Consider the following 25,804-nt stretch of genomic DNA (forward strand, 5'->3'; position numbering starts at 1 on the left):
GCATATAAAGTAAAAGAATCGCAGCATGTATTGTAATAACGGAAACAGAGGAGAATAATTTGTTTAGTCAAAGGGTGTTCTAAAGTAATTGCACACCTATTTGTAGGTTTTGACAAAAAACACAACAGAAGACAACTACTTAAAACTCTGGATACAGCTGAAATAACTAATGGATTAACAAATTTTTACGTACCTTTGACTTTTATTGAATATATGACTTTAATCCTTTATAACCTATTTCATACTTCGCATAATGAAGGTAGATGAAGGTGAACCTAAATGTAATTCAGTCTAAGCAGTCAAGGCTCAGAAATATAATTGAAATTTAATGATATTCCTAATATTGTATTTGCTGTAAATTTTTATTCAGAATGTTTACATGTTATGAAAAGTAATATGGCAATCTGTTGTGCACGTATTACATCATTTTAACTTCTGTATTGTTAGTTAGGCACAGATAATAATAATGTATAATTTTTGGAGATTTAAGCTATTTAGTGTAAACATTTGTGATTTCGTATTATAATATAAAGAAGACATAATTTATATTTATTTCCTAACTTCTTATGGTGATTACAAAATTGGTCAAGAGATTTGTTAATGAAAACAGCAGACAAAACATAAAGTATTTTCTTAAGAAATGTTTGATATCAGTGTGTATGTTATAAAGATTTTGCATGTGAAATTTGAAAATTTTCTTATACATAGAAGTATTTCTAATCTCAAAGTAAAATTTTCTTTTTGTGTTGGATAGACAACATGTGAAAACAGGCATGAGAAAAATATTGTTGAAGTAAAAACTAAAAATTTTATTTAAGAACCCTGACACATTGCATTTGAAAACCTTGAAATATTTTACTGATAATATGCCAGATTATGTGAACATACATTTACTAATTTGAAAGTTATAGCATGAAATCTAAAAAGCACAAAATTATGACGATTGGTTCGAAAGACTGAATTAGTGCTGAAAAAGGTAACAGTAAATCAAACATCAGTGCATGTTTTAAAATGTTGAGATCATATTGAAATAATATCAAACATTCTTCCATTTAAATTGCTGAAACAAATCAAACCAGTAATGTTATATACATAGCTTGTCTCTTCATATTTGTATCTGTAATCTTTCACCTTATTGTTTCAATACATACACAAAACAATGTCTTAAAATATCTTTCAACCCTTATGAGTTTCTAAAGAGGTGTCATGTCTTTGTCTTTATGTGTGTGGTTTTTCTAGACCTTTGTGAAATGTATGTGATTTTCCCACAATGCAGCCCATTACTTGTTGGCTTTTTACTCTTGTCCTCTATCAACATGAAGAACATGTTTACCACCTTCTGTCCCTTCATCTCTGTCTTCCATCAAGTTGTCATACTCTTTCACATCTTTCATACTTCTATACTTTGGATTTTGACAAGAGACTGTTTCAATTGCAGGCTATTGAGCAATATTATTTGTAGCATTATGCCTCTTGCCAGGCATTGGCTCCTTCCTTTTGCTCGTATTGTTGGACTACACAGTTTTTTCTATCCATAGACATCTTGCTTGGTTCCTCTTCCCAGCTGGGATTATATGTAATTTTCAGAATTTTATTTGGACTGCTCATTTCTGTGGAAACCATCTTCAATTGTTTTTACTTTCATTCAGGACTTATCTCCTTTGCATTAACCAGTTAAGCTGATCAGCTCATCTGTTTGGCATATTCTTGTTTGAGTAAATGTGACCATATGTTTTATTTTTTCGTGTCCCAATGGATTTAGAATATCATCTTTTCTCCCTTTCCTCATTTTGACACTAACCTTTTGACGAAATCTTGTAGGCTAGTTTGTGGACTACACCTAATACATACATCTCCAGTTAGATCATTGAGCAATTTCATGTGTGTCTGATTTTTGCTTCATTCTTGTCATCATTCTCCAGTGTACTAGAGATTCTAGTGTACTGAGTTTAATCTTCAAATCCCTCACAAATTTCTTGACACCACCATTCTTTTCATATGTTTCTCAAAAAGGAGACAAAACACACCAGAATGAACAAAATAATAATAATAAACCCTTATAGCATCTGAAAGTAAACACTATATGTTCTTTATGTTTGGTATTATTAGATCCTACTGAGTGCCAATATTGCCTCACAGGGAATACTCACAAAACTTTGCATGAAGCAAGGGTGTGTGGATAGTGTCAATACCATCTGCCCATTATTGAGATTGAGAGTTTTTGCAAGATTGGTTTTGGTGGTTCAGTGCTGTGCAGAGGTGTTAAGATAAAGTCAGAAATTATATTTCACAATACTTTTGAAAAACATTGGAAAGTAAATCACAGATGAATCATCAACATTTTATTAATATTCATGTTTAATACAACAGAAACTCAGTTGCAGTGTTTAAGTTCAGAAGTCTCTCAGGGATTGCTGCAATATATTTAATCAAAGTGTCCTTTGGGATTTTACTACAAATGCCTCTAATGCACTATCATGAAGTTTTTTTTGGAAGTAACTTTTAATTTGTTAAGTTTTTTTTTATCTATCAAATCCCAGATCTGTTAATTTGGGTTGATATCACAACTCTATAGGTATCATTGCATTATTGAAATTACTCCAGCAGCTTCTTTCTTAGCTAAGTAATTTCTGCATAGGTTGGGTGAGTGTTTTGGTTCATTATCTTCCTAGTAGTAGAATCCTTCACCAATGAGATGCAAACCATTGGCATACCATGATGGATCAGTATCTGATGGTACTTAACGCTGGTCGATTATTCCTTATATTTTGTAAATATATTCTGTTGTCTCAGAAGAAAAACACACTCAAACTATCAAACTGCCTTCCCCATGCTTTGTGATAGGTGCTACTCATTGTATCTTTCATATTTTTTCTGTCCTCATACAATCTACATTTTGAACCAAGTATTTTAAACTTGGACTCATCTGTCCATAATGCCCATTTCCAATCACCAGCAGTCCAATTTTTGTACTGTTTAGCAAATTTCAGTCTCTTGACAATATTGGGAGATTGAAGTAAAGACTTTTTAACTACTACTTGACCAAATATTCCATTCTTGTTGAGTTTTCTTGATACTATAGATCTGGACACTTTTCTGTCACTTGTCACATTATAGGTTATATCATACTAAAGGTCAGTTTCAGTCTTACTTTTATCTTGAAGGCTTGCATAAATGAAGATATTTAACATCAGTATCATTGAGTTTAAGTGTTCTGCTTCTTCATTTCAAATTTTGAAGTTTATCTGTCTCAGTCACACTTTGACAATGTTTGGGGAGCATTTCAAGTCTGCAGCAATTTTTAGAATCCAACCAGCATCATGCAAAGTTTTTATTTGAACTCTTTGGTCTACTACTGACAATTCTCTATGCTTTTTGGGCTGTGGCATGATAAGAAAACTTAATATATTCTGTTAAATAATGTTTTTATTAAGATTTATTTGTGGAGTGCTATGGAATTAATTTCTTCTAGCATATAAGGGTACTATATGCCAGCTCCTTGCTAGCTTTTTGTGTAATTAAGGCATTGCATGGGGTACCATGACTGTCAGTCAAGCAAAATGAATGTCATGTAATGGCCTGGAAGAATTAGTCCAATAAAATGGAAAGAATGACACAATATTATCTTGTCCTAACACTGTACATACTGTACATCTATGTATCAAAAAAATCTCTAATCATAAACAATAATCATTTTACTTTTAAGTTATTCTTATAAAATGTTTTCTATTTCAGTAACATTTTGAATAATATATAAAAAGTGTTAAATATTTAAACCTCTAATTTTAAATACTTACTTTTGAAAAGCCAAAAGATTATGTTCACTAGTACTCATAATTTGCGTTTTAATAATTCATACTTGAAGGTACAGTTCAGTGTACGAATCATCTGTGTACATGTTTGTGTAATTTGTTGATAATCATAGTTTAAGTAATAAGCCAAAAACATTTTTTTGCACAGTGAGATGAATATGAATTTTTTCTGCTTTTTAAATTTAGGTTTATATATAATTCCAAATTTGACAAAGCCTGGGTCATTGGTGAAATATAAAATTATTATTTTAACCCCCTTCCAAACCAGTGAACACCTTTCAGGTGTCAAATGTACACATGCATATCAAATTCCAAAATCTAAGTACAAATAATAGTTATAATTTTGTTTCAACACATTTTTCTGAAATATATTTTTGAATTTATATTTTCTCATTTTATAACACTTATTTTGTGTAGTTCTTAAAGAAATATTTTAAAAATATTGAAGCTTTAATTTGTGCACAGGTCCAAGGAGACTTGCTCATAAATGACACACTTATTTGATTTTTAGAAGTTTTCTGTCCATGCCATAGCAAAAGTTCATTTATGTTTGCTTAGAAACTCTGATTTCTTGAAATGTTTTGATTTTCACATGATTTTCTGTTTCATAGCTTTTATTAGGTACAGCCCTTATTCTTACTGTTGTATGAAGTCAGTGTGCTGTCAAAAAAGAAAAATACAGACAAAGATCTGTTTTTAAAATAACTAAAGGCATGGTTTAAATATCATTATATAGAGCATTTTATAATCTATTTACTTCAATGTGGAATATCAGAAGTAAATCATTGTTTTGTTCAAAACTTTCAAAATCAGTCTAAGGTAGAGAAGTACAATGTAATATAGTGGGAAGTTTAGAAGACTTAAAAAGTAATGATAGTTCTGGGAACGTTTCTTAGTCTTATATGCGTTATTATTTATTCTTAAATATTTTCATGATAAATGATAGTGGTTTAAAAGCTACTGGTATTTTCTTCTGTGGCAAGACTTTAGATAAGTCTTAATGGGTTTACATAGTACTTTAACAATGAAAAAATATTCTAATGATTAAAATGTTACTTAAATCTTAAATTATTGAATATTGATTTTAAAACTAGTTCAAATAGTATGTATAAATAAAAGAACTCTGGTTTGCTGAAAGAAAGTATCTTTATCAGAAGTGAATTTATTTTGAAGAAGCATATTGTTATAAAAATGTGTTACTTGGCTTTTTGAGAACTTTGGTCTTAAGTGACCAGTAAATCTTTGTCAGTGTATGTGTATTTAGGCAGAAACGGTGGCTACTTCAGTTGAGAAAATATAGTATGAAAATAAATACTTTAATAAATTTTGTATTGGAATATATATGGAAAATGGAACTAATTGATCAACAATTTAAAACAAGGAAGTATTTTTTAACTTTTTTTCAAAGTGTCCCATAAAAAGTTTTGGTAATTTCAGTATATATATAAAATGGTTAAAAAACAGTCATATTACACAAAGTTTTAAAGCTGAAGATAAATATTGTTTAAAAATTTTAGCCTAAGTTTCATGTACTTGAAGTATTTCCATTGTGAGAAGGAACAAAAATGGGGATATCAATGATACTTTCTCACTTTGAGAAGGGATAGTATTTTTTAACATTTAATTTTAAGTGAAGTAACTTTAAGAATGATTGCCAATGGCCAGGCTAGTAGTCTACATGTGCAAGAAAATTTAAACTTTGAATAAAAAAACATGGAAAAGTATTAAACAAAAGGTTTCCTGTATTAAGAAAGTTTGCTAAACATATATATACTGATTTCATTTGAATTTATTTGGTTTATGTAGCTTTGATTTTCCTTTATTCAGAACATGTATTTTATTAATTTTAACAAATTAATTTTAAAAATTTTATCAACATAATTTTATTTTTATTTTTAAAGGGAACAGAATGATTTTAAATGTTGTCCATTACTACCAATCAGAGAATCTCCTGTTACTACTGGCTATCGAAATAAATGTGAATTTACTGTAGGAAGACATGTGGAGTCATCAGAAATAACTGTGGGATTTCGTTTAAGTAGCTATAAGGCTGGTTGTATGTTTATCGGAGAACCTGACCAGTGTGTGAATATTCCCAAATCAATGCTTCAGGTTGTTAAGGTGTGTACATGCTTTTAAGTACCTCAACAGGTAATTGTTTTTCACAATTCTATCTAGAAGGGAGTAAATTTTTGGCCTCCATTGTATTTACAATATAACCATTTACAATAAATGGCATGAAGTTTTAATGTTAATGTGTTGTTAAAGTATCAAGACTGTTTTTACTTCTAGTACACCAAATATGGACATATTTGAAGTCACTAGTTCATATACCATTAAAGCTTAGCCAGTTTTACTCCTTAATTAAAAGCAAATGTTAAAAACTGTAAACCTTTTATTAGCTAAAACCTACAATTTACGGAACCTTTTTAATAATTTTTGGTTTAGGCATAATGCAGTGGTTAATGTGCCTGACTGTGGATTGAATGGTCCAAGATTCAAGCTATGATATGCTACTGCAAATACTTTTTAGTTCTGGTATTATATTTTACCTCCTTTTACAAAAAGTTTCCTTCCTTCCTTCTAATGAAATATAGATGCTCTTGCCACTTACCAGTTCCTAGTTACTGGAGTGGTGGACTGTGGAGGCCTGTCTTTTTCATTGTGCACAGTATCACTAAATTGATAGTAGGATGGTGGCATTTGGTCAGTGTATATGGCAAAACACCCTTCATATCACAGACATGATATTCAATTCCAGATGCAGCCAGATGTTAGAGGTAGTACTCCACAATATATTTATACATATTGCAATTTTCCTCTCTGGTTGAGGCACCCTTCTTATTACCATCCACTAGATACCAATTACTTGTGGGTGTGGTGTGAGTTGGGCCAGATACCCCTTTGAGTGGATGCATATATGTGGTGAGGGGCCATACCAGAGAAGGTTCTGTATTTTCTGTGCACCTACTATGGGATCTGAATGTTTACCCATGTGTTTACCATGCGTGGCAACCTGTGTAGGGGAGGAGAGGAACCTGGTGGTTGAGGGGTCCAACCCCAACACAGCACTTTGGTCTTGAATTGCTGTAGATGGGTTGCCTTTAGGTGCCCCCCAGGGTTAATCAAGTGCTCCTGTTGGACTAGGGTCAACCTAGTACCAGTGTTCGATAGTTCTCATATGGTGTTGTGAACATTGTGTTTGTTGCTGTAGTTTGAGTATAGTACTTATGAAACCCTGGAGTTGCTGCAGTGTCCTTGTTTAACATTGTAGTGTGTCTCCTCATAAGACTCCATGGTGGGTGGGGTCATTGGGCACTGAATCTTTTTCTTTTATGATAGATCCCCCAAATACAAATAAAAAAAAAAATAGCTCAATGATAAACAACCATTTCCTGAAGACTGAACCACCTGCCTTCACTTTCTTCTAAACTGGTACCTCATTTTCTCATACTACATGTCCTTGGATGACGTTGCCCTCTCCACTGGTCAGCTCATTTCACCATGGCTTACTATAATTCTCACCCGTGACGTTTCTTTGAGTCATCTCAGGAAGGTGGATATTCCTGATTGGAAGTACCATCTTCTCTTTGCTGAACATCATTTTAACTATTCTTCTATTTCTGTTTATACAGATGGTTATATCAGGTGACTTCTGCCATGGTTTGTTGTAGCTTGGTGGTTGCTCACAAGACCCCCTCTACAGTTTCCATGTCCACTGTCAGTTGTCTTGCCCTAGATCATATAGATAGTACATCAATTGTACTATTTATACTGACTCTCTTAGCTCTCTGCTGGGTTTGGAATTGCTTCACAGTAGTTTTCACTCTGTTCTCTTTCATATTCAAACCTGACTGGCTCATTTTTTTCTATATCTTCTCTTTCTATCTGGTTTTTCAGGTTACCAGGCCATGTCAGTATTCACAGGAATGTGCTTGCTGACACTGCAAAAACACCTGTCTTCTCTTGTGCCATCACTGCCACTAAGGTCCTGTATTTGAGGCTCAGGTCAGTGCCAGCTGGCAGTCAGCTTGGAGTAAGCAAAGTGATAACAAGCCTTTCCAGATCAAACCTGTTGCTCTTTGGCTGTCTTATTTCCTTAAGGATCAGACAGAGGAAGTTGTTCTGGCTTGGCTGTGCATTGGTCAAAGTTTTTAACTCATCATTTTCATTTATCTGCTACTGATACACCAGTGTGTGGTTATTGTGATACTCAAGTTACAATATCCCACATTTTGCTGTTGTGTCATCGTTATGACTTTGAACAACAGCTCCATTTTAGACATGTTTTTAACACGGCTTACCCCTGATGTTGGACAGTGTCAGTGGCTTTGGTGACACTGTCTGCCTTGCATTTTTAAATCATTAAGGGCTGTTGTCTTTTTTAATTATACTTAAATTGTTTATCCAAATTTTAGACAGTGTTTTGTTTTAACTTTGTTTTTTTTACATATTATAATAATTTTTCTTTTACTTTTTTTAGCAGTTGTTTGACACAGATAGCCTAGTTGTTTTGTACCAATAAACACCAAAACAACCAATGGGTCAGACCAGTCACATAAGTCCTTACATGTGTTTGGATGGTTACCCTCTTTCTACTGCAGACTGGATGATAAATTCCCAATGCTACCAGGTTTTGAACAGGAGATGCAATCTGATATAGTGATTCTTCTTTCTACTGTCCACTGGATATTGGTTTCTGGTAGGTCTGGTGTTGGTTCATTTGGAAATGCATGCATTTTTGAGGTTAAAGGCAGAGAACTCTTCTTTCTAAAGACTTGATGTACAATTTCAGTTGTTCCTAGTTGTTGGTTGAGGTCAAATTTCCATTTCTGATCTACTGATTTTCCTTTGGGTGCTTCCTATTCGTAAAGTAGGGATATTTTCTCACTGGCCCTCCACTTCTTCAGTGTGGGATTGTAGTTTTTGTGAGGGGAGGTAAGATATTGTATCAAAAGTTAATATTTTCCTAAACTGAAAAATATATTTCTGATAGATACTTCTCATATTTCCCACTTGTACTTCCTATTTCCAGTGTGGCTTGGTGTGACCTGTCCAATCTCAAAGTGTTTAGCAGCTGCAAGATTAGGGAGGGCACAAGTTATTATAGGGGTAATGCTGCTTTCCTCTTGGTGAAAGGCTGTTTTTAATTATTTGTATGTGAGTATTGAACTGTCTCGTATTAATAACAGTAAGTGGGGAGTATCAAGGCTAGTGGCAAGCATAAATTTGCACCAATAGAGGGCAGTATAAGTTAATAAAAGTTTTCTGTGAGAAGTATCTATCAGAAATGTTTTGTCAGTTCAGGAAAATGTTAAGTTTCAGCTGTGTAGATATTATAAATGTGATAATCTTCCTATTCATTGAGAAGTAGCCATGTAGGTCCTGGTTTGCATTTCTAAATTGGGACTGAATACACACCTGAACTTTAGAAGCCTCTAACCAAATTGTTTATCTCCTTTACTGCATAAAGTACCATTGGAGTTTAAAATATCAAATAGTAAGTAGTGTGAAAGGCTAAAAATAGTATAATAAGCTTAACACCTGCTCTATATAGAAACAATTACTGCTTTTTCTTAACTACAGTACACATAAAAAGAGAACATGTTATTAATATTTCAAAACATTTTGTTTGCACTTTATTTTAATTTGATCTACAAATCTTACAATTTCTAATGTTTAAATACTTTGTAAAGTTGTTCATAGTTGATCATTTGCATGCTTATCAAATTGCATGGCTGTGTTAACATTTTTATGCATGTAATTTGAAACATATTGCCTAACAAGCTTAATAATTTAACATTTCCTGTTATTTACTGTCTTAGGTCTTTCAAAAGTATGTCCAAAACTCTGATAAAGAACCTTACAATCCAGAAACATATGAAGGATTTTGGCGTCAGCTGACTGTCCGTAATTCTAGCAAAGGGGATATTTTGTTAATAGTTGTGATGCACCCTCAGTCTTTAACACAGGTTTGTAATGGATATTATTAAAACTTTGTATGCTCAAACTATGCAAATATTATGTTGAAACTTCCATATCTGAAGAAAGTATTGTATAACTGCTTAGCTCTTAGGATATTAATAGTAGTTCAATCTTACTGTAAGCAGTATTTTTAAAAGTTCTAATGTTTATAATAATTGAACATATTAGAATGAAAATGTGGACTTATTAGCTATTTATTTATTACTAAATTATGTATCTCCCAACTACGAATGTGGTGGATGTTGGCCAGTGATCAGCATTTCGTATTATGAATTTGTGTGTATTTGAATTGTTTCCTATTACCATGAAAAAATAATTTTATCCTAAGCTTTGGGGCTATGGCTGTATTATGAGAGTTATTGTCATATCTAACTATTTGGTTGGACAATAGTTGTTAAGTAGTTAGCAGTAGGTTGCTGTTGGCTAGCTGCTTTCCTCTAGTATGTTAGTTCGTGTAGATGTATATAAATTTTTACTTTTTCAGTACAATGTGCTTTTCTTGTTTAGTAATTGATTGCTAATTTCCATGATGACACACATAGTGAACTTGGAATTATAGTACTCATTAGTTCTCCAATATGGGCTCAGTCCTTTGCACAAGTAACACTCTTAATGGTAGATGTAATACATACATTTTTAGGCTTACCAATAAGTAGAGACTGTAAAACTAATCTAAAACACAGGGAAATTACTAAGAATTGAATTAAATGAAGCGAATAGGAGAGGGAAAATAATGAAATTTTAAACTGTCAAAAACATTGATAATTGAGAGTACTGTCAGTGATAGTTATTAGTTCTACAATTTACCATTGACGCATTGTCATTGAGACATTTATAATTGCAACGTATAAGTACTCCTAGTTGTGTGTTTTTTTGGTTTTTATTAATCATAATGCAAGCATGATGTGAAAAATAACCATTTTTACAGTGTGCAACCATTAGGTATGTGAGTTCATATTGTAGCATGTTGGTTCATTCAATCGTCAAGTTTAGAATATGAAACATTTCCACAGATACAGAATAGAATATTCTAAAGTTGTTATAATTAATCTTTCTAAGATATAAATGGCTTAAAATAATTACCAAATTTGGTCAAACATAGTTCTTATAGTGGTATGCAAAGAAATTGATACCAAAATGCTCACTTCTGCTTGGTCCCAGGCATTTAGACACTGCAGTTTTCAGTTAAGTGAAATCTTCATATTTTACTGCTTATTAATAACACAATAATGAATGTTGAAGAGAATTTCTGATGATTTTGGAAAGCAGGATGTTGACACTGAAATTAAATTTGTTTTAACCTCCCCATTGGAGAACTGTGGCAATTTCTATGGCCAAAGATAATTGGCTGATGCAATTGCATTTTGGGGCTAAAGTTTTCCTATTTAATACAGGTGATGTGATTGTCATTTATTACTCTCTCTTTAAAACCTGATACATTAGCTTGGAATTATGTGTAGTGTAAGAAAGAAATTCCACAGGAATACTAGGGCAGTAGAAAATGTAGAAATATGCAGTTTGGACTAGAGAAATTTGATATGGTATACAGAAAGTAAAGATTTACATTTATATAAATACTTAATTTTAGAATTAAAAATTAAACTTGCATAATATTAAAATTTGAACAGCAAATTACTTTTTGATGGCACATTTATTAATTGAAGTATATTAATAATAAAATACATGTTCAAAACAAGTCAGATGTATGTACAAAAATTCTGTACACTAAAGGATATAATAGTTGTGTTTAAAACTAAATAATTTTATTTTCTTGTCACAAGTTCACACAGGCTTTTGAAAAACATTGGAAAGTAAATCACAGATGAATCATCAACATTTTATTAATATTCATGTTTAATACAACAGAAACTCAGTTGCAGTGTTTAAGTTCAGAAGTCTCTCAGGGATTGCTGCAATATATTTAATCAAAGTGTCCTTTGGGATTTTACTACAAATGCCTCTAATGCACTATCATGAAGTTTTTTTTGGAAGTAACTTTTAATTTGTTAAGTTTTTTTTATCTATCAAATCCCAGATCTGTTGTATTAAAACTCAACTGACAGGATAAGATGTTTCTTCTGTATTTTTTTATCACAATGGAATCAATGGTAAATTCACTTATGCTACCCCACAGGCTACCACAGTTTTATCCAGAGCTTTAAATAATTCTCTTTTATCAAAAGTCCACAGTCTGGTTTAATTACTTCAGACCATACCAAAAAGAAGTTCTAAACAAGGTAGGAAATGCCCAACAAGAGGTCTCAGTAGTGAGTTGCACAGCTGTCATTGTGAATAACTTCAAACATTTGTTTTGGCATGGTCGATATAAGCCTTTGCAGAAGGCTGACTCGAATGTTATTCCAAGTGGTGAAGATGGCTTCACGAAGATCATACACTATTTGGAATTGACGTCCATTTCTATAGACTTCCCTTTCCATCCACCCCGAACATTTGTTGGGGTGAACATGCTGGATGGTCCAAAAGAATCACATTATTCACCATGAAAAAGTCCTTTGTCCTGCAGGCATTGTGGATTGCAGTGTTGTCCTGCTAAAAGATCTAGTTATTTCCACAAAAGCGAGGGCCTTCAGTCAATAAGGATGTTCTCTCTAACATGCCAATGTAACCAGCTACTGTTTGATGCCCCTGTATAACTTAAAGCTCCATTGTTTCATAGAAGGATAAAGCACCCTAGATCATGATGGAACCTCCTCTATTGTGTCATGTAGAAAATGTCTCCCGTGGGATATCCTTATCGTGCCAGTAACGTTTGAAGCCACCTAGATCATCCAGGTTAAATTTTTTCTCATCAGAGAACAAAACCTTCTTCCGCTTTTCTATGTTCCATGTTTGGTGCTTCTCAGCGAAGTTTAATCGAGCTGTTTCATGGTGTGGAAGGAGGTGTGGCCTTTAAAGACATTTACGTTTTTTAAAGTATTTATCTCGTAGATGCCGTCTTATTGTTTTTGAGCTGCATTCTGAATACGTAAGGGCCTTAATCTAGTTCGATGATCGGCTTGTGTCTTGTCGGACAACTTGTCGAATCCTCGTGCTCAATGCTGGTGACAATTTTTTTGGTCCGACCACATGAAATTCTTATTCCGTGTCCCTCAGGGTCTTTTAAGAAATTTGCAACAGTAGTTTTACTATGCCCAAGCTCAAGAATTCTGCCACATTCAAACTCTGTCAACTTTTTAGCATTTGCCATGTTTTTTACCCTATGTAACACAGAAGATGTCAGTGGGAGATGTTGACAACGCTAATGCTTGAACACAAATGACTAAATTTTGTTACTTGTTTACTGGTTAACTCTTCGTTTCAGTATGGTTTAAAACTTTTGACCTGCTAGTATTTAGACTAATTTCATAATGTTTATATTTTCCCTATTAAATTCCAAAAACGTTTTTTATTTTTATTTTACCTTTTCTTATTTTCATCTTTTGAAGCTCTACTCAAGTAAGTGGTTGAGTCTAACAACACAAAATGTATATTTTATATTTATGTTCATTGGCCTTAAGATTTTGGGCAAAAAATATCAGGGCAAAAACTTTGCAAAATATTTGTTTCAGTTGCAATTGTGTTAGATTAAAAACATATCAAGTAAGTTTAAAATGCCAAAATTTATGAGATAATTTCAGATCTCTCATTTTGTACATTTTTCTACATAACCATTTTTTATGCAGTTAGATGTAAACAGTATGATGTGTAAGCTTTTGAAGAGTTCATTATTTAAAATTATGATTATGACAGATAGGTTGTGGAAACTACCTATTTTAAAAAAAATATTTTTTTAATGTATTCATAAATTTGTTTATCATATTAATGGATTAAGAAAGAATGTTATTAGAAATTTCATTAGATTCTAAAACATTAAGATCTCTAAAATAACACTGCTTTGTTCAGCTACATACTGACATTGAAATTAAATTGAAGGAAGTTTTAATCTCCCCATTGAAGAACTATGGCTACCTCTGTGGCTGAAGATAATTGGTTTATACAAATGCATTTTGGAGCTAAAAGTTTTCCTTTTTAATACAGATAACTTAGGATTAGGATGACTGTCATTCATTTATTTACTGTAGGATTACTTTTTTGTCTAGTATTCTTATATTGGTTTCTAACTATTCACTAAGCATTCAGTTTTAATATTATAGTTCACTGAATTTAGAAATGTTTTGATCTTCCATATTTTTCATATTGTATATATTATTTTTAGGAACAACTAGATGATGAAAAACAGCAGCTAAAATCTTACTTTGTATCAGGTCCAGGTCAGTCATGTGGAGTGACATCTTTATATTTCCTTTTGTATTCCAAGAAACAGGGTAGTGGGTCTGAACCACCATCAGAGCATCTCTGGGGAAAGACTGTAAGTTTGAATTTAAACATATTGGTATTTGAATTACTCTAAAAGTACTGTGCAAGAGCACCTTAAACCATATTTTGTTTATTGTAAGAATATTTTTTGTTTGTAAGAGAAATTAAAACTAGTTGACAGGAAACAATTGACAGATATTTTGTATACATAAGCTACACAGATATGCAGAAGACAGTGTTAATGAGCAATGTTAAGAAAAGACAGCAGATGAGTGAGTGAGCATTATGACTGATGGTGCAACAAACATTTCCAACATGACATCTTACCACCTATCACATAATAGTTTTTCTTATTCATTGCTGCCCTCTGTAGGTAAAAATCTATTCACTTACCACTGACCTTGAAACTCTCACCTACCTTACATTTCTCTGTAGTTCAGCTGCATTGTAGCATGCAAATAAATGTGTGCAGCACACACACCCATCACAGTTGGCTCTCTCTGTACTGTAGAACTAAGCCCTAACTTCTTTATTTAGCACTGTAGTGTTAAGATGGTTTAATTTTCATTCATGACTTTATTGTCTACTAATCAATGTCTTTGGAGTTTTTTCTGTTTTGTCTTCCACATATTACTAGCTCATTTATGCAGTGACAACCACACTGTAGTTTATTGATTTTGAACTTCAATCCAGATGGATATCAATTTTGAATTTTATTTCACTACCGCTACTGCAATAATGACGAAGATTACAAAAGTTTCATCTGCTGTGTTTCAGGGAAGGGGAGAAGAGGATTTTGGTGGTTTAGGGGTCCAACCCTAACACACCACTTTGGCCTTTAATTCCTGTAGAAGGCAGCCTTGGGGTGGCCCCCAGTGTCAGTCGGCTGGTCCACTTGGGCTAAAATCAACCAAATACCAGTGTTGGACATTCTTAGTGGGTGTTATGGACATTGTATCTGATGCTGGTGTTTGGGAATAGTGCTCACAAAACACTGGTGTTGCTGCAATGTCCTTTTTGGCATTGTAATGTGTTCCCTCATACGGCTTCCTGGTGGGTGGGGTCAGTGGGAACCAAAATGTTCTTTCTTTATTATGGATCGCCTATATAAAAATCAAAATTAAAGTAGTGAAAAAAACAGACCATGTCTTAAAGGACTATGTCTTAAAGATTCTATGCAGCAATCTTAAACTTCTTCAACACTTGTATCTCATTTTTGATACTACCCATTGAGGTTACTCCCCATGCTACTTTGAATTTATCAAAAAGAGTTATTGTTGAGAGGGATTTGAAGAACATCTCCAAGTCAGAGATCCTCACTGATTTCTCTAGCTAAGGAGTTTCTGCAGTGAGGCGATTCTTAACTCACAAATGTGGAATTATGGTGCCGACCAGTGTCCTAATTTTTATGGTCACATCATCATGTCCACTGACCACCATCAAGGTGTGTTATCTAAATTGTAAGGTATGGCCATGTATTTCAAACCCTCTCAAAGACGTCATGTTGTGGTTCTTTGATGTGTGCTCGTTGCGATGGCAAGGAGCACTATGCTTATGAGTGTGAAATAGACCCTCATTGTATTAATTCTAGTGGCTATCACCCATCTTGCTTTTGTTCATGCCCAAAGTGGTTGAAAGAAAAAGAGGTACAGCATTTGCAAATAGTTCACAACATTTTTCACCCCAAGGCTCAAAAGTTACTGTCCATCACTTTATATCAAATGTATGCCGCTACAATTCATATCACTGTTACAGTTGGAGTGCAGGTGAATCTCTTCGTGCCTCCAAAAGAATCGTTCTCAAACCATGTGAAAAGTCTTTTGCCCTCCATGGTTAATAAAGCTGATGTATCAACATCAACACTCATCTCTGTCTCTACCATTCCTTCCAGCATATCCTTGGATCCACTTCCTTTGGTTCTGGGTTCAGTTGTTTCTTCAGGTTCATCTTCTTCTCTGGTCACAAGATGCAGAACAGTCATTTCTCCCTGCCCTCAGTTGCTGGCATTTTCTTTCAAGGACAGAGAACTAATCAAGGCAGGATCCATGGAAGTCAATAGACCCCCTTCAAATAAAGAAAAGAGACATGGTAGAAAACAGAAGGGCTCTCTGCTCAGTTTGCCTATACGTAAGTAAAATTGGCCACTTTGAAAAAGTGGAACTGTCGAGATTTATGTTCTAATCTGAATGACATCAAAGCACTGATTGATTCTTACCATCCTGCATGTCTTTCCTTACAGGAAACCAATACAGTCATCTTTTGGCAGTTTTCTTTATACAAAAATGATAGGTTGTGTGATAGAAGAGTGCATGGAAGGGTGGCACTGCTGATTGATCAGCTCTTGGAGGCCATAGCCATCTGTGTTTTTTGGGTTGCACTATCACTGTTCTTTCTACTTGTCTCCTGGAGAGAGCTATGATAAATCAGACTGATGCTCTTGCTGAATAGTTGCTGTCTTCCTTTTGAATCTGGGGGACTTTAATGGACATATTCTCCTCTGGGAAGGTACTGATATTGATGGGAGGGGTTGCATCTGTAGAGGTTATACTTTCAGATCACAACCTTTCTCTCTTCAATACTGGTGATTGTACTTACTTACACACGCCTAGTCAGTTTTTTGCTGCTATTGATCTCTCAGTCTGTTCCCCCTTCACTATTCTCCCACTTTTCATGGAGCAAACAGTAACTCACAGAGCAATGATCATTTTCCTGTCATTTTGAGAGAGACTGGTCGTGGTTGATGCTACTTGACCTGTGTGCCCTGGTGGAAACTGGATCAAGCCAACTGGTCACCTTTCTCTACTCTCACAGAACTTGATTCTGCTGTCAACTGTGAATGATCGATAGATGACTGCATGGCAGCAGTGACTGACTGTATTATTGAGGCAGCTGCTAAATGTATTTTTTAAACCTTGACATGTTTTCCATGGTATCCTCATTCCTAGTGGAATTCTGCCTGCCACATAGTACAGAAGGCTCAAAAATGGGCCTGAGATACCTTTTGTTGGTAGTCCACACTTTCAAACTGCATAACCTTTCAGTGGGCCCATGCACATGCTCAGAAGGTAAGGTAGAAAGTCAAAGCCAGAAGGAATCTTGGATTAAATTCACAACCAGCATCTCTTCTACTACCAGTTCCAAAGTCTATGGACAGGATTGGAAATATCAATGGGCAATATAAATCTGTACTCGTTTTAATCTTGCTCTCTGATGGCCAGGAAGTTGCTGATGCCCAGAGCATTGTTGATACTCTCAGCAAAAGCTTTTACCAGGTATCTAGCACTTCTTCTTCATCCTCCACCTTCTTAATCATCAAGACTCAGGCAAGGTAATCACCTCTTTCCTTTTGGGATGATTGTCTATGATTATAATTTCTCCTTTACAGTGGTGGAACTTAAGCTAGTTCTTCATCTGTATGGCAGCACATCGGTTGGACCTGATTATATACACTATGAGATACTGTGCCATCTCTTTCCTGCTTCTCTTTTGTATTTTTCTGTCTGTTTTTAACTGGATCTGGCAGGAGAATGTTTTTTTCTGATGTGTGGCCCCAGACTGTTGTCCTACCTTTCTCTAAGCCTGGGAAAGATCCCAAGATTCTTTAAAACTACCATCCAGTTGTTTTTATGAGCTGTCTCTGTAAGACCTTAGTGAGGATGATTAATGCTCATCTTGTTTGGTTCCTTGAATCAAACAACCTCCTTTCACCCACCCAGTGTGGGTTCCATTGTGAACCACCTGATTTTGATTTGAAACGTCAGTCAGATAAGCCTTTCTCGATTGATAAAATCTTGTGTCAGTATTTTTTACCTTGAAAAGGCTTACAATTCTATTTGGATGTATGACATTTTGTAAGATCTCCACTACATGAGTCGTGTGACCATTTGCCCATTTTTATGAAAACTGTGTTAATGGGCAGGTGATTCCAAGTTCGTGTGGGTTTGACATTTTCCCGTTCTTTCCTACAGGCACTTGGAGTTCCTCAGGGCTATGACTCGAGTGTTACACTTTTCATTATAAAGATTAATGCCACTAGTGGACAACTACACTCTACAGTTGCAAATGGTCTCTTTTTCAATGACTTCCACATCTCGTGTGAGTTGTGAAATATGAGGTTTATTGAGAGGCATATGCAGACTGTCCTCAATTGTTTACTGAAGTGGACTGCAGCAAGTTGCTTTAGTTTTTCTCTCTCTAAAACCGTTTGCATGCACACTTTTGCTGCCAACAGGGTATTCACCACAATCTTGAACTTTGTGCTGGTGAAGTTGTGTTTCCTGTGGCCCATGAGGCAAAGTTCTTGGAGCTTATCTTTAACTGTAAGTTGACCTTTATACCCCACATCAAAGAGCACAAGTTAAGTGTACAAGGGCAGTGAACATCCTTTGTGTTTTCTCTTCCATCTCTTGGGGGAGCAGATCAATGTTCTATGCTAAAGATATATAGTGCTCTCATTTTACTGAAATTGGACGATGGATCTCTGGCTCTGCCAGGACCTCGGTATTGAAGATGCTGGATCCTATTCATCATCAAGGGCTTCAGCTCTGCATGAGGACTTTCTGCATTTCCCCAGTCCAGAGTTTGTACAAAGAGTCTCATGAACCTCTGCATCTCTGCTGTTTGCAACTGTTTTTTAATCTATGCTTCAAAACTTCGATCCTTATGACACTATCCCATCTGGGGTTATGCTTTCCTTCCTCAGTGGCCATGGTTTTTCAGAACAGATGATCTGCCATTTATTCTTTTAGCAGTTGGATGAATTGGAACTGTCCTTGGATGACATTGGTGTACCCACTGGTCAGCCCATCCCAACATGGTTTATTACAATCCCCAAGTATGACATTACTTTGAGTCATCTGAAAAAAAGTGGATACTCCAGATTGGAAGTACCATCTTTTATTTGCTGAACATCTTTAGAACCATCCTTTCATTCCCATTTATATAGATGGTTTAAAACCAGGTGATTCTGTGGGCTCTGCTCTGGTTTGTTGTGGTTTGGTGGTTGTGCACAGCATCCCTTCTACAGTTTCTGTGTTCATTGCCATCCTGTATGCCATTTCTCTTGCCCTGGAACACCTAGAAGCTAAGCAGTACTCATCGTACTATTTGTACTGCCTCACTTAGCTCTCTGCTAGCTCTGGAATCTTTTCTCATTAGTTCTCACCCTATTTTTGCTGATATTCAAAACTAACTGGCCCATTTTGCTTTAACATCTACTTCTATCCAGTTCTTCTGGATACCAGGCCAATTTGGTGTTTGCAGTAATGAGCTCACTGACACCTCAACTTAGTCTGTCTGCTCTGATGCTATTAATGCTATAGCTGTTCCATTAGTGGATTATGGCCCTGTATTCAAGGCTCAGCTTTGTGCCAGTTGGCAGTCGACTTGGAGTGAGCAACAAGAAAACAAGTTTTTCCATATAAAATCGTTTATTGGACTTTAGCTGTCTTGTTTTCTTAATAGTCAGAAAGAGGAAGTTGTTCTAACTAGACTATGCATTGGTCACAGTTTTTTAACTCATCATTTTCTTTTATCTGGGATTGATGCACAATTGTGTGGTCTGTGTTACAGTCAGGTCACAATAGTCCACATTACTGTCGTGCTATTGTTACAACTCTGAATGATGGCACCATTTTAGTCATGTTTTGTCCACAATTTTACCTTTGATGCTTGACAGTTACATTGGCAATGGTTATGGTAACATTGTCGACCTTAGAAATGTTTTAAGTTTTTTTAAGGGCTATTGGCCTTTTTAATGCTATTTACATTTTTAATTCAAAAATTAGACTGTTTTAACATGATTTCTTTTCATGAATATTAATAATTTTACTTTTTAAATTTTTTACCAGTTGTTTTGTATGGATAACCTAGTTGTTTTGCACCATAAAACACCAACCCAACCAACCAGTGCAATGAAGTGATTAAAATTAGGAAATAATAAAAAAAACTTTTGATTTTATGTAGAATATCATGAAATATGTTGTTTTACTTTTATGTGTAATTTCAGGTTTTTTCATATATAGTTGTTTATAATATTTTCAGTTTTTCTCTTTTACCACTTATTCATCTTGACTCAAGTCAATGTTATTCTCAGGACACATTACAGTTTTTTTGGAAGACATATGCAATCTTTTATCAAAATTTTATTTCAACACAATATTGTAAGCCTTTAGAACAGACACAGAGTATGATGGATATTTTGAAAAATTTCTAAATCTTCTAATTATGCAATTTAAAAAAATAACTATTACTTAATTAACTAAAATATAATAGTAAGAACTGAATATAGTTTAAACTGTATCTCTAATTGTGACATACTAGAAATAGTTGATTAACTTCCCTACAATACTAGTTGGTTAAATGTACACCATGACAACAGTTTGGTGCTGATTCCAAAATAACTTGTTAAATCACACTGTAATGGTTATATAAATGTGTATGTGACATCTATATTGAAGCTATGAAACTCAAGCAAATCTGTTGAAGGTGGGAATGACAGCTGTAAGGAGTTGAAAAAACATTTTACATGTTTAAGTTGTATTCATTCAGGGTAATTTGAAATGAGCAAATCTGTACATTCCTGTACAAGTATTTTATACATAAAGAATGACATTTTTCTAATTACTCTCTTTCTAATAACAGCGTTATTCATCTATAATAGTTATTTATACTCAGACTATTAAAATTGTTTGAGTGCAAGGAGGTTTTTTGTTTCAAATATAAAATTAAATTTCTTCATGTTTTATTTTTCTAATTTCACTTGCACAACTTCTAGAATCTCCTAAATGAGTATCATTTTTTAATTTTCCATTTTAACATATCTCTTACTCCAATGTCTGTCTACTTAACACTGTTATATTATTGAAGACACAGAAAGCCAAAGTACAGTATTTTCATAACTGATTGGTAACATGATAATACATTTGCAGTGTTAGTAGATTTTAAAGGTCTCTTTTGAAACATATGACTTAAAACTTGGATAACATAAAACTTTGAATAACACATTTTGATGTTAATTTCATTAAAGTATGTTGATATTAAAGGTGTTTAATTAAACTTTGAATTAATGTAGTGACTTGTGCAGAAAAGGGCTTAATAAATTAAATGTTAATAGGTCATAACCTTGAAATATCCCCTTAATGTTCATTAAAGAAAGCTGCTGTTAATATCCCTACACAGTATACAGTATTGCAGTAATATGACATACAGACAGAACAGGTATTGTATGGTTGGAAATAACAAAGGAAAAAGGTTGCCAGAGCAAAATGAATTTGATGTCTTTCTTGGCTATGTGTTATGTGAAGTCTTGAAATTTACAGAACAAATGATAAATCCAAAATAAATATTATAATATTGCAGAATATAAATGCATGATATATTCATGTATAAAATACATAAATATTAATAATTAAATAATAGAATGAAAGCAAGCATTTTTGATAGTTTTTTGATAATAAAGTATATCCTAATGAAATTTTTTTTTTAATTTTAAATCTACAATTTCATACAAATATCACATATTAAGAAAAATATTTTTTTAAATAATGTATGTAATATGTTAAAACTTTTTATGAAGTCTGAAATTATTTAATCCAGTAGTTTGTTTTTGAAATTCAGTAAAACAAATCATACATCAGGTGAGATTTACTGACACATACCTGGGTACTTAATTATTAAAGTATGGTTTATTTCACCACATCGTGCAGCTTCTTATAACAATATGGTAATTCATATTTACAGTAGTAAAAGTCAGGTACCTATAATATTTTTTATGGTAGTATATTGAGGAATCCATTCTGAACATTAACTTTCAAATTGGGCCAGAGGCATTTTTCCAAGTGAACACGAAAGCAGCTGAAGTTTTATACTCAACTGTAGCTGAGTTTGCTAACTTAACTCCAACTACAACACTTCTAGATATCTGTTGTGGCACTGGAACTATAGGACTCAGTCTAGCCAAGGTATGCTGTCATTGATGTTTATGATTAATATTATATTTGTAGTTCTTTACAAAAAATGCAGTATTTTCTTGTATATTTTTAAATTGTTATGTTTGAAGTTATTTTAAAATTTTGGAATCCTTTTAAAAATTAATAATTGCTTCCATTTGTATTTTATAGTTGTTTTGTATTATATGGAAGCCTATTTCATTTGTAAACACTGTATTCATTGTCTAGGCCATTAGGGATTTTCAAGGATTATAATTTTGTTTATTCCAGAGCTTTTCATGCTGGCTGTGATACAACAAGCACAGAATTGGTTGGAAAAGTATTTATATACAAGTCATTAAGCACATTTGTTGGGGTGTTTATGCCTTTTACTAGCTAGGGAAAACTGATTACAATTATATTTGTTATTAGCCATTAGTGTTAGGTCTAATATATTTTTAAACACTAAATTCTTCGTCTAGCTTCTGTGTCTTTAGCCATCTAGTGATGAATATTTAACAGCTACATGAACATATAAAGGTAAAATATCTGTAAAGTTAAAATTTTCAAATTTTTATTCACATAAGAATAAAAACTAACTCATTTTCTTAAATCATCTTCTAATAAACTAAAGAGATTGCAGAACTGAAAAAACAACAAATATTGTACATTTCACAAAGACTTCATTTGTTTATGACTGTGTTTACGTTAGTAAAGGCATCATCAGATTTTTTTTAATAAAATATTTTTACTAAATATTTTTCTGTGAACTTATGAATTTTGTACTGAGTTAGTGCAAGTGAAAGGTAATTTTAATGCAAGGAATAAAATTACTTCATTACATGTTAGTTTTCATATTTCATTTGTATAACATCTAAAACCTGTTAAATAAACATCAAAAGTGTTTCATTAAAGCTTTAGCTTGTTTATTCTTTGACCTAATACTCACTGTTGAAAATTGATTAGTGTTCAATTAAAAGTTGAAAAATATAAATAAAAAAATAGTTTTGTTTTTCTGGAATGATTTCAGAGAATTGGGAAACACATTTACTTTCTCTCAATCCTTAGCTTTACTGTGACAAAAGTTTTCTTGTCTGTTCATCTAAGTATTGGTATGAATTAGTACCTCTCTTACTACAGTCTTTATACCCTACTGTATTGTCCATGGCAATTTATCCTTATGACTATCTCCACCTATATCTGTTCCTCTATAACAGATTTGTATTTAAACTTCTTGGTATTCACTTTTCTCAACAGCAGAAATTATGATGATGGTCTTAAGTGATTACTACAGGTTTCTTTGCAGCATTATTATTATGCTTTTAAACATTTTGTTTTAGACCTGTTCCAGAGGGTCCCAAGTTTATTGTTCATGTACAGAAAAAGAGGAGACATTTTTCAAATACAAATTTTTCATATGCAGAATCACCTGATGTTTCTCTTTTAACACCTCATGGTTCTGGTGTTTCCTGGGTATTGTGTGTGTGTGTGTTTGTGGGGGGGTAACTTCTGAGAAAGACATGCTTAGAGAGGTAGTCTTAAATGTGGTCTGTTGTTTTTCTCCTGTTGGCTTTGAGGCCTAGTTTGCAAGTGATCGAAGGCAAACTGGTCAGAATTTAGACTCTATTTCTAGCACTTTCCATTGCCTAGACAGCTAATTCCAAGCCTTGGACAGAAGTTTTATTTCTATTTTCTGGTTTCCAGCAGAAAAATGGAAACCAGATTCAAAGAACACACACACAAAAAAAACACCTTCACACATTTTTGAACACTGCAAGTCAAATACACACATCATAACCACAGAAAACAACCAGATACTGAGTTGGGAAATAAATATAAACAAATGCAAAATCAGCAAAGCCCTATTTATACAACAAGTAAATCCAAAATTAAACCAGTATAAAGGAATACCTTTACACTAATTAATAACCTAACATCTAACTGCAATCCCCCCTACAGTCCCATACCTATTTACACTCTCATCCCTGAGACATGCCTGGCAACGGTCAGTTGCAAACTTTTTCTTTGTTAACCTGAAGATGACCTCAGAAGGTCAAAATCCTGTTACCTGCTTTATAAGTAAAAGTGTTATTACCCATACTAGTCGTCCTGAGATACATTTTTACTTCAAGTGAGTTTAATGTCACCATGAATTACATGACATTATTAACACAGTCCATTTAGTATTCTTCTTTGAAAAGTTATGAGTGTAAGTTTACTTGTTATCAATGGTTTCTCAGTGATAGATTCAACCCTCTTGTCCCACTTTGTTACATTTCTTTCACTTTCTGACATGGTTATTTGACAAGTTAGCACCTTTGTATATTGCCCCATATAAGGCTGTTTTATTGGTACTTTTCATTTGTCATTACTTCTGAAATTGGTTTGGGTTACCAGTCCTTTTAAGCCTTTCTAGGTTCCTGATTGGGATATTATAGTGGTTGTCCATGCTTTATTTATTTTGTGAACTTTTTGGGTCATATTTGTTATATTTTTCACTTAAAACTTCAAAGGATTCTCTACCATTCCACTCATGTTTTATTGTATTTAGCCAGATCCTTTTTAGTGAAAATTTCAGCAGCCAGAAAGGAAGGTAAGGCTTTTTCTACTATTTGTTTTCTCTCCATTTCACATTTGTACAACGTTTCAGTTATTGCTCCTTTTCTATGCCTAGTTCAGGCTCTTTGATTTTGAACACACTAAAGCATTTGTTTATACATTGTAATCCTAATGTTTTATGTGTATTATTTTCTGTCACTTTGACAGGTTGAATTCATCATCTGGTGCATATGGCTTACTCTGTCTGGGATTTCAGTGGAGGAGAAGAGACTTTTTCATGTTTCATCTTGCTGAGTTTGACATAACTCAATGTCTGGCAACTTGGTTGCAGGCCTACTGGAGGAAATTGTACAAGCTGATATTTGGACCACACCCAACACATTTATGTCACATTATTTACATGATGTAGTGGTTTCTTTCTCATATGGGTGTAAGATACTGCCCCTTTGGCTATTGTATATGTTCTGGCTTGATTGTGACAGAGGTACTGACTTCATTTTTTCTGTGTTATTCTATTCCTTTTCAGGATCTATCTCATTATTATTATTATGTGGATCCTACTCAGTGATAGGTATTGCCTAGTAAAGTATGCTTTTTCAAAATATGCACTACTTATAAGTAGACTAATAAATAAAATTCCAGTAGCAATGGTTTCTGTTGAGATGGGGTGTTTTTTAAGACCACCTTGCCACTTTCTTTGTAGTACACAGCTATTCAGTTCCATACATAATGTAAAATACTGGACTGCCACTTATGGACAATTCATGAGTAAAATATAAATGGAATTCAATTCTTCCCTGCTGACCACTCAATTGAATAAATAACAGTTGGTTCGCTTTACCAAATGACACATCATTCCTTTGTGGATCTTGCCCATCTTGTCAGTGTGGGATTCTAGATAAAGAGTGAGAAAAGGAAAGTGTGTTTTGGAAGTTTACATTTTTTTATAATGAAAATGTATTTTAATTAATACTTATCTTCTCTCACACTATGCTGCTTTTCCTTCCCATGACAACTCTCAAAAAAGTGAATAAGGAGTGATAACATGAGCTTACATACAGAACTAGTATAAGTGGCACATTGACATAGGTGGAGAGAAGCACAAGATTAATATTGCTGTGGGTGATACAGTGGGATATAAAGACTGGAACAATAGAGGTATAATTCATACCAATGTTTAGATGGGTAGAAAAGAAACTTTCA

General features: G+C 33.8%; 1 protein-coding gene across 6 annotated transcripts in view; it reads left to right on the top strand.

The window, feature by feature from the left end:
* Nucleotides 1–25,804, top strand: part of LOC143249004 (tRNA (uracil-5-)-methyltransferase homolog A) — a 103,478-nt gene that overhangs the window by 55,250 nt on the left and 22,424 nt on the right. For 5 of the 6 annotated variants that reach the window (XM_076498142.1, XM_076498145.1, XM_076498146.1 and 2 more), the window contains 4 exons: nucleotides 5,714–5,933; nucleotides 9,638–9,784; nucleotides 14,014–14,166; nucleotides 21,893–22,075. In XM_076498142.1, the coding sequence (XP_076354257.1) occupies nucleotides 5,714–5,933; nucleotides 9,638–9,784; nucleotides 14,014–14,166; nucleotides 21,893–22,075 (703 nt within the window). The remainder of the gene's footprint in view (nucleotides 1–5,713; nucleotides 5,934–9,637; nucleotides 9,785–14,013; nucleotides 14,167–21,892; nucleotides 22,076–25,804) is intronic. The other variant, XM_076498147.1, reaches the window with a different exon arrangement.

The sequence above is a fragment of the Tachypleus tridentatus genome, chromosome 4 (assembly GCF_004210375.1).
Source record: "Tachypleus tridentatus isolate NWPU-2018 chromosome 4, ASM421037v1, whole genome shotgun sequence".
In the NCBI taxonomy this organism is placed as follows: domain Eukaryota; kingdom Metazoa; phylum Arthropoda; class Merostomata; order Xiphosura; family Limulidae; genus Tachypleus; species Tachypleus tridentatus.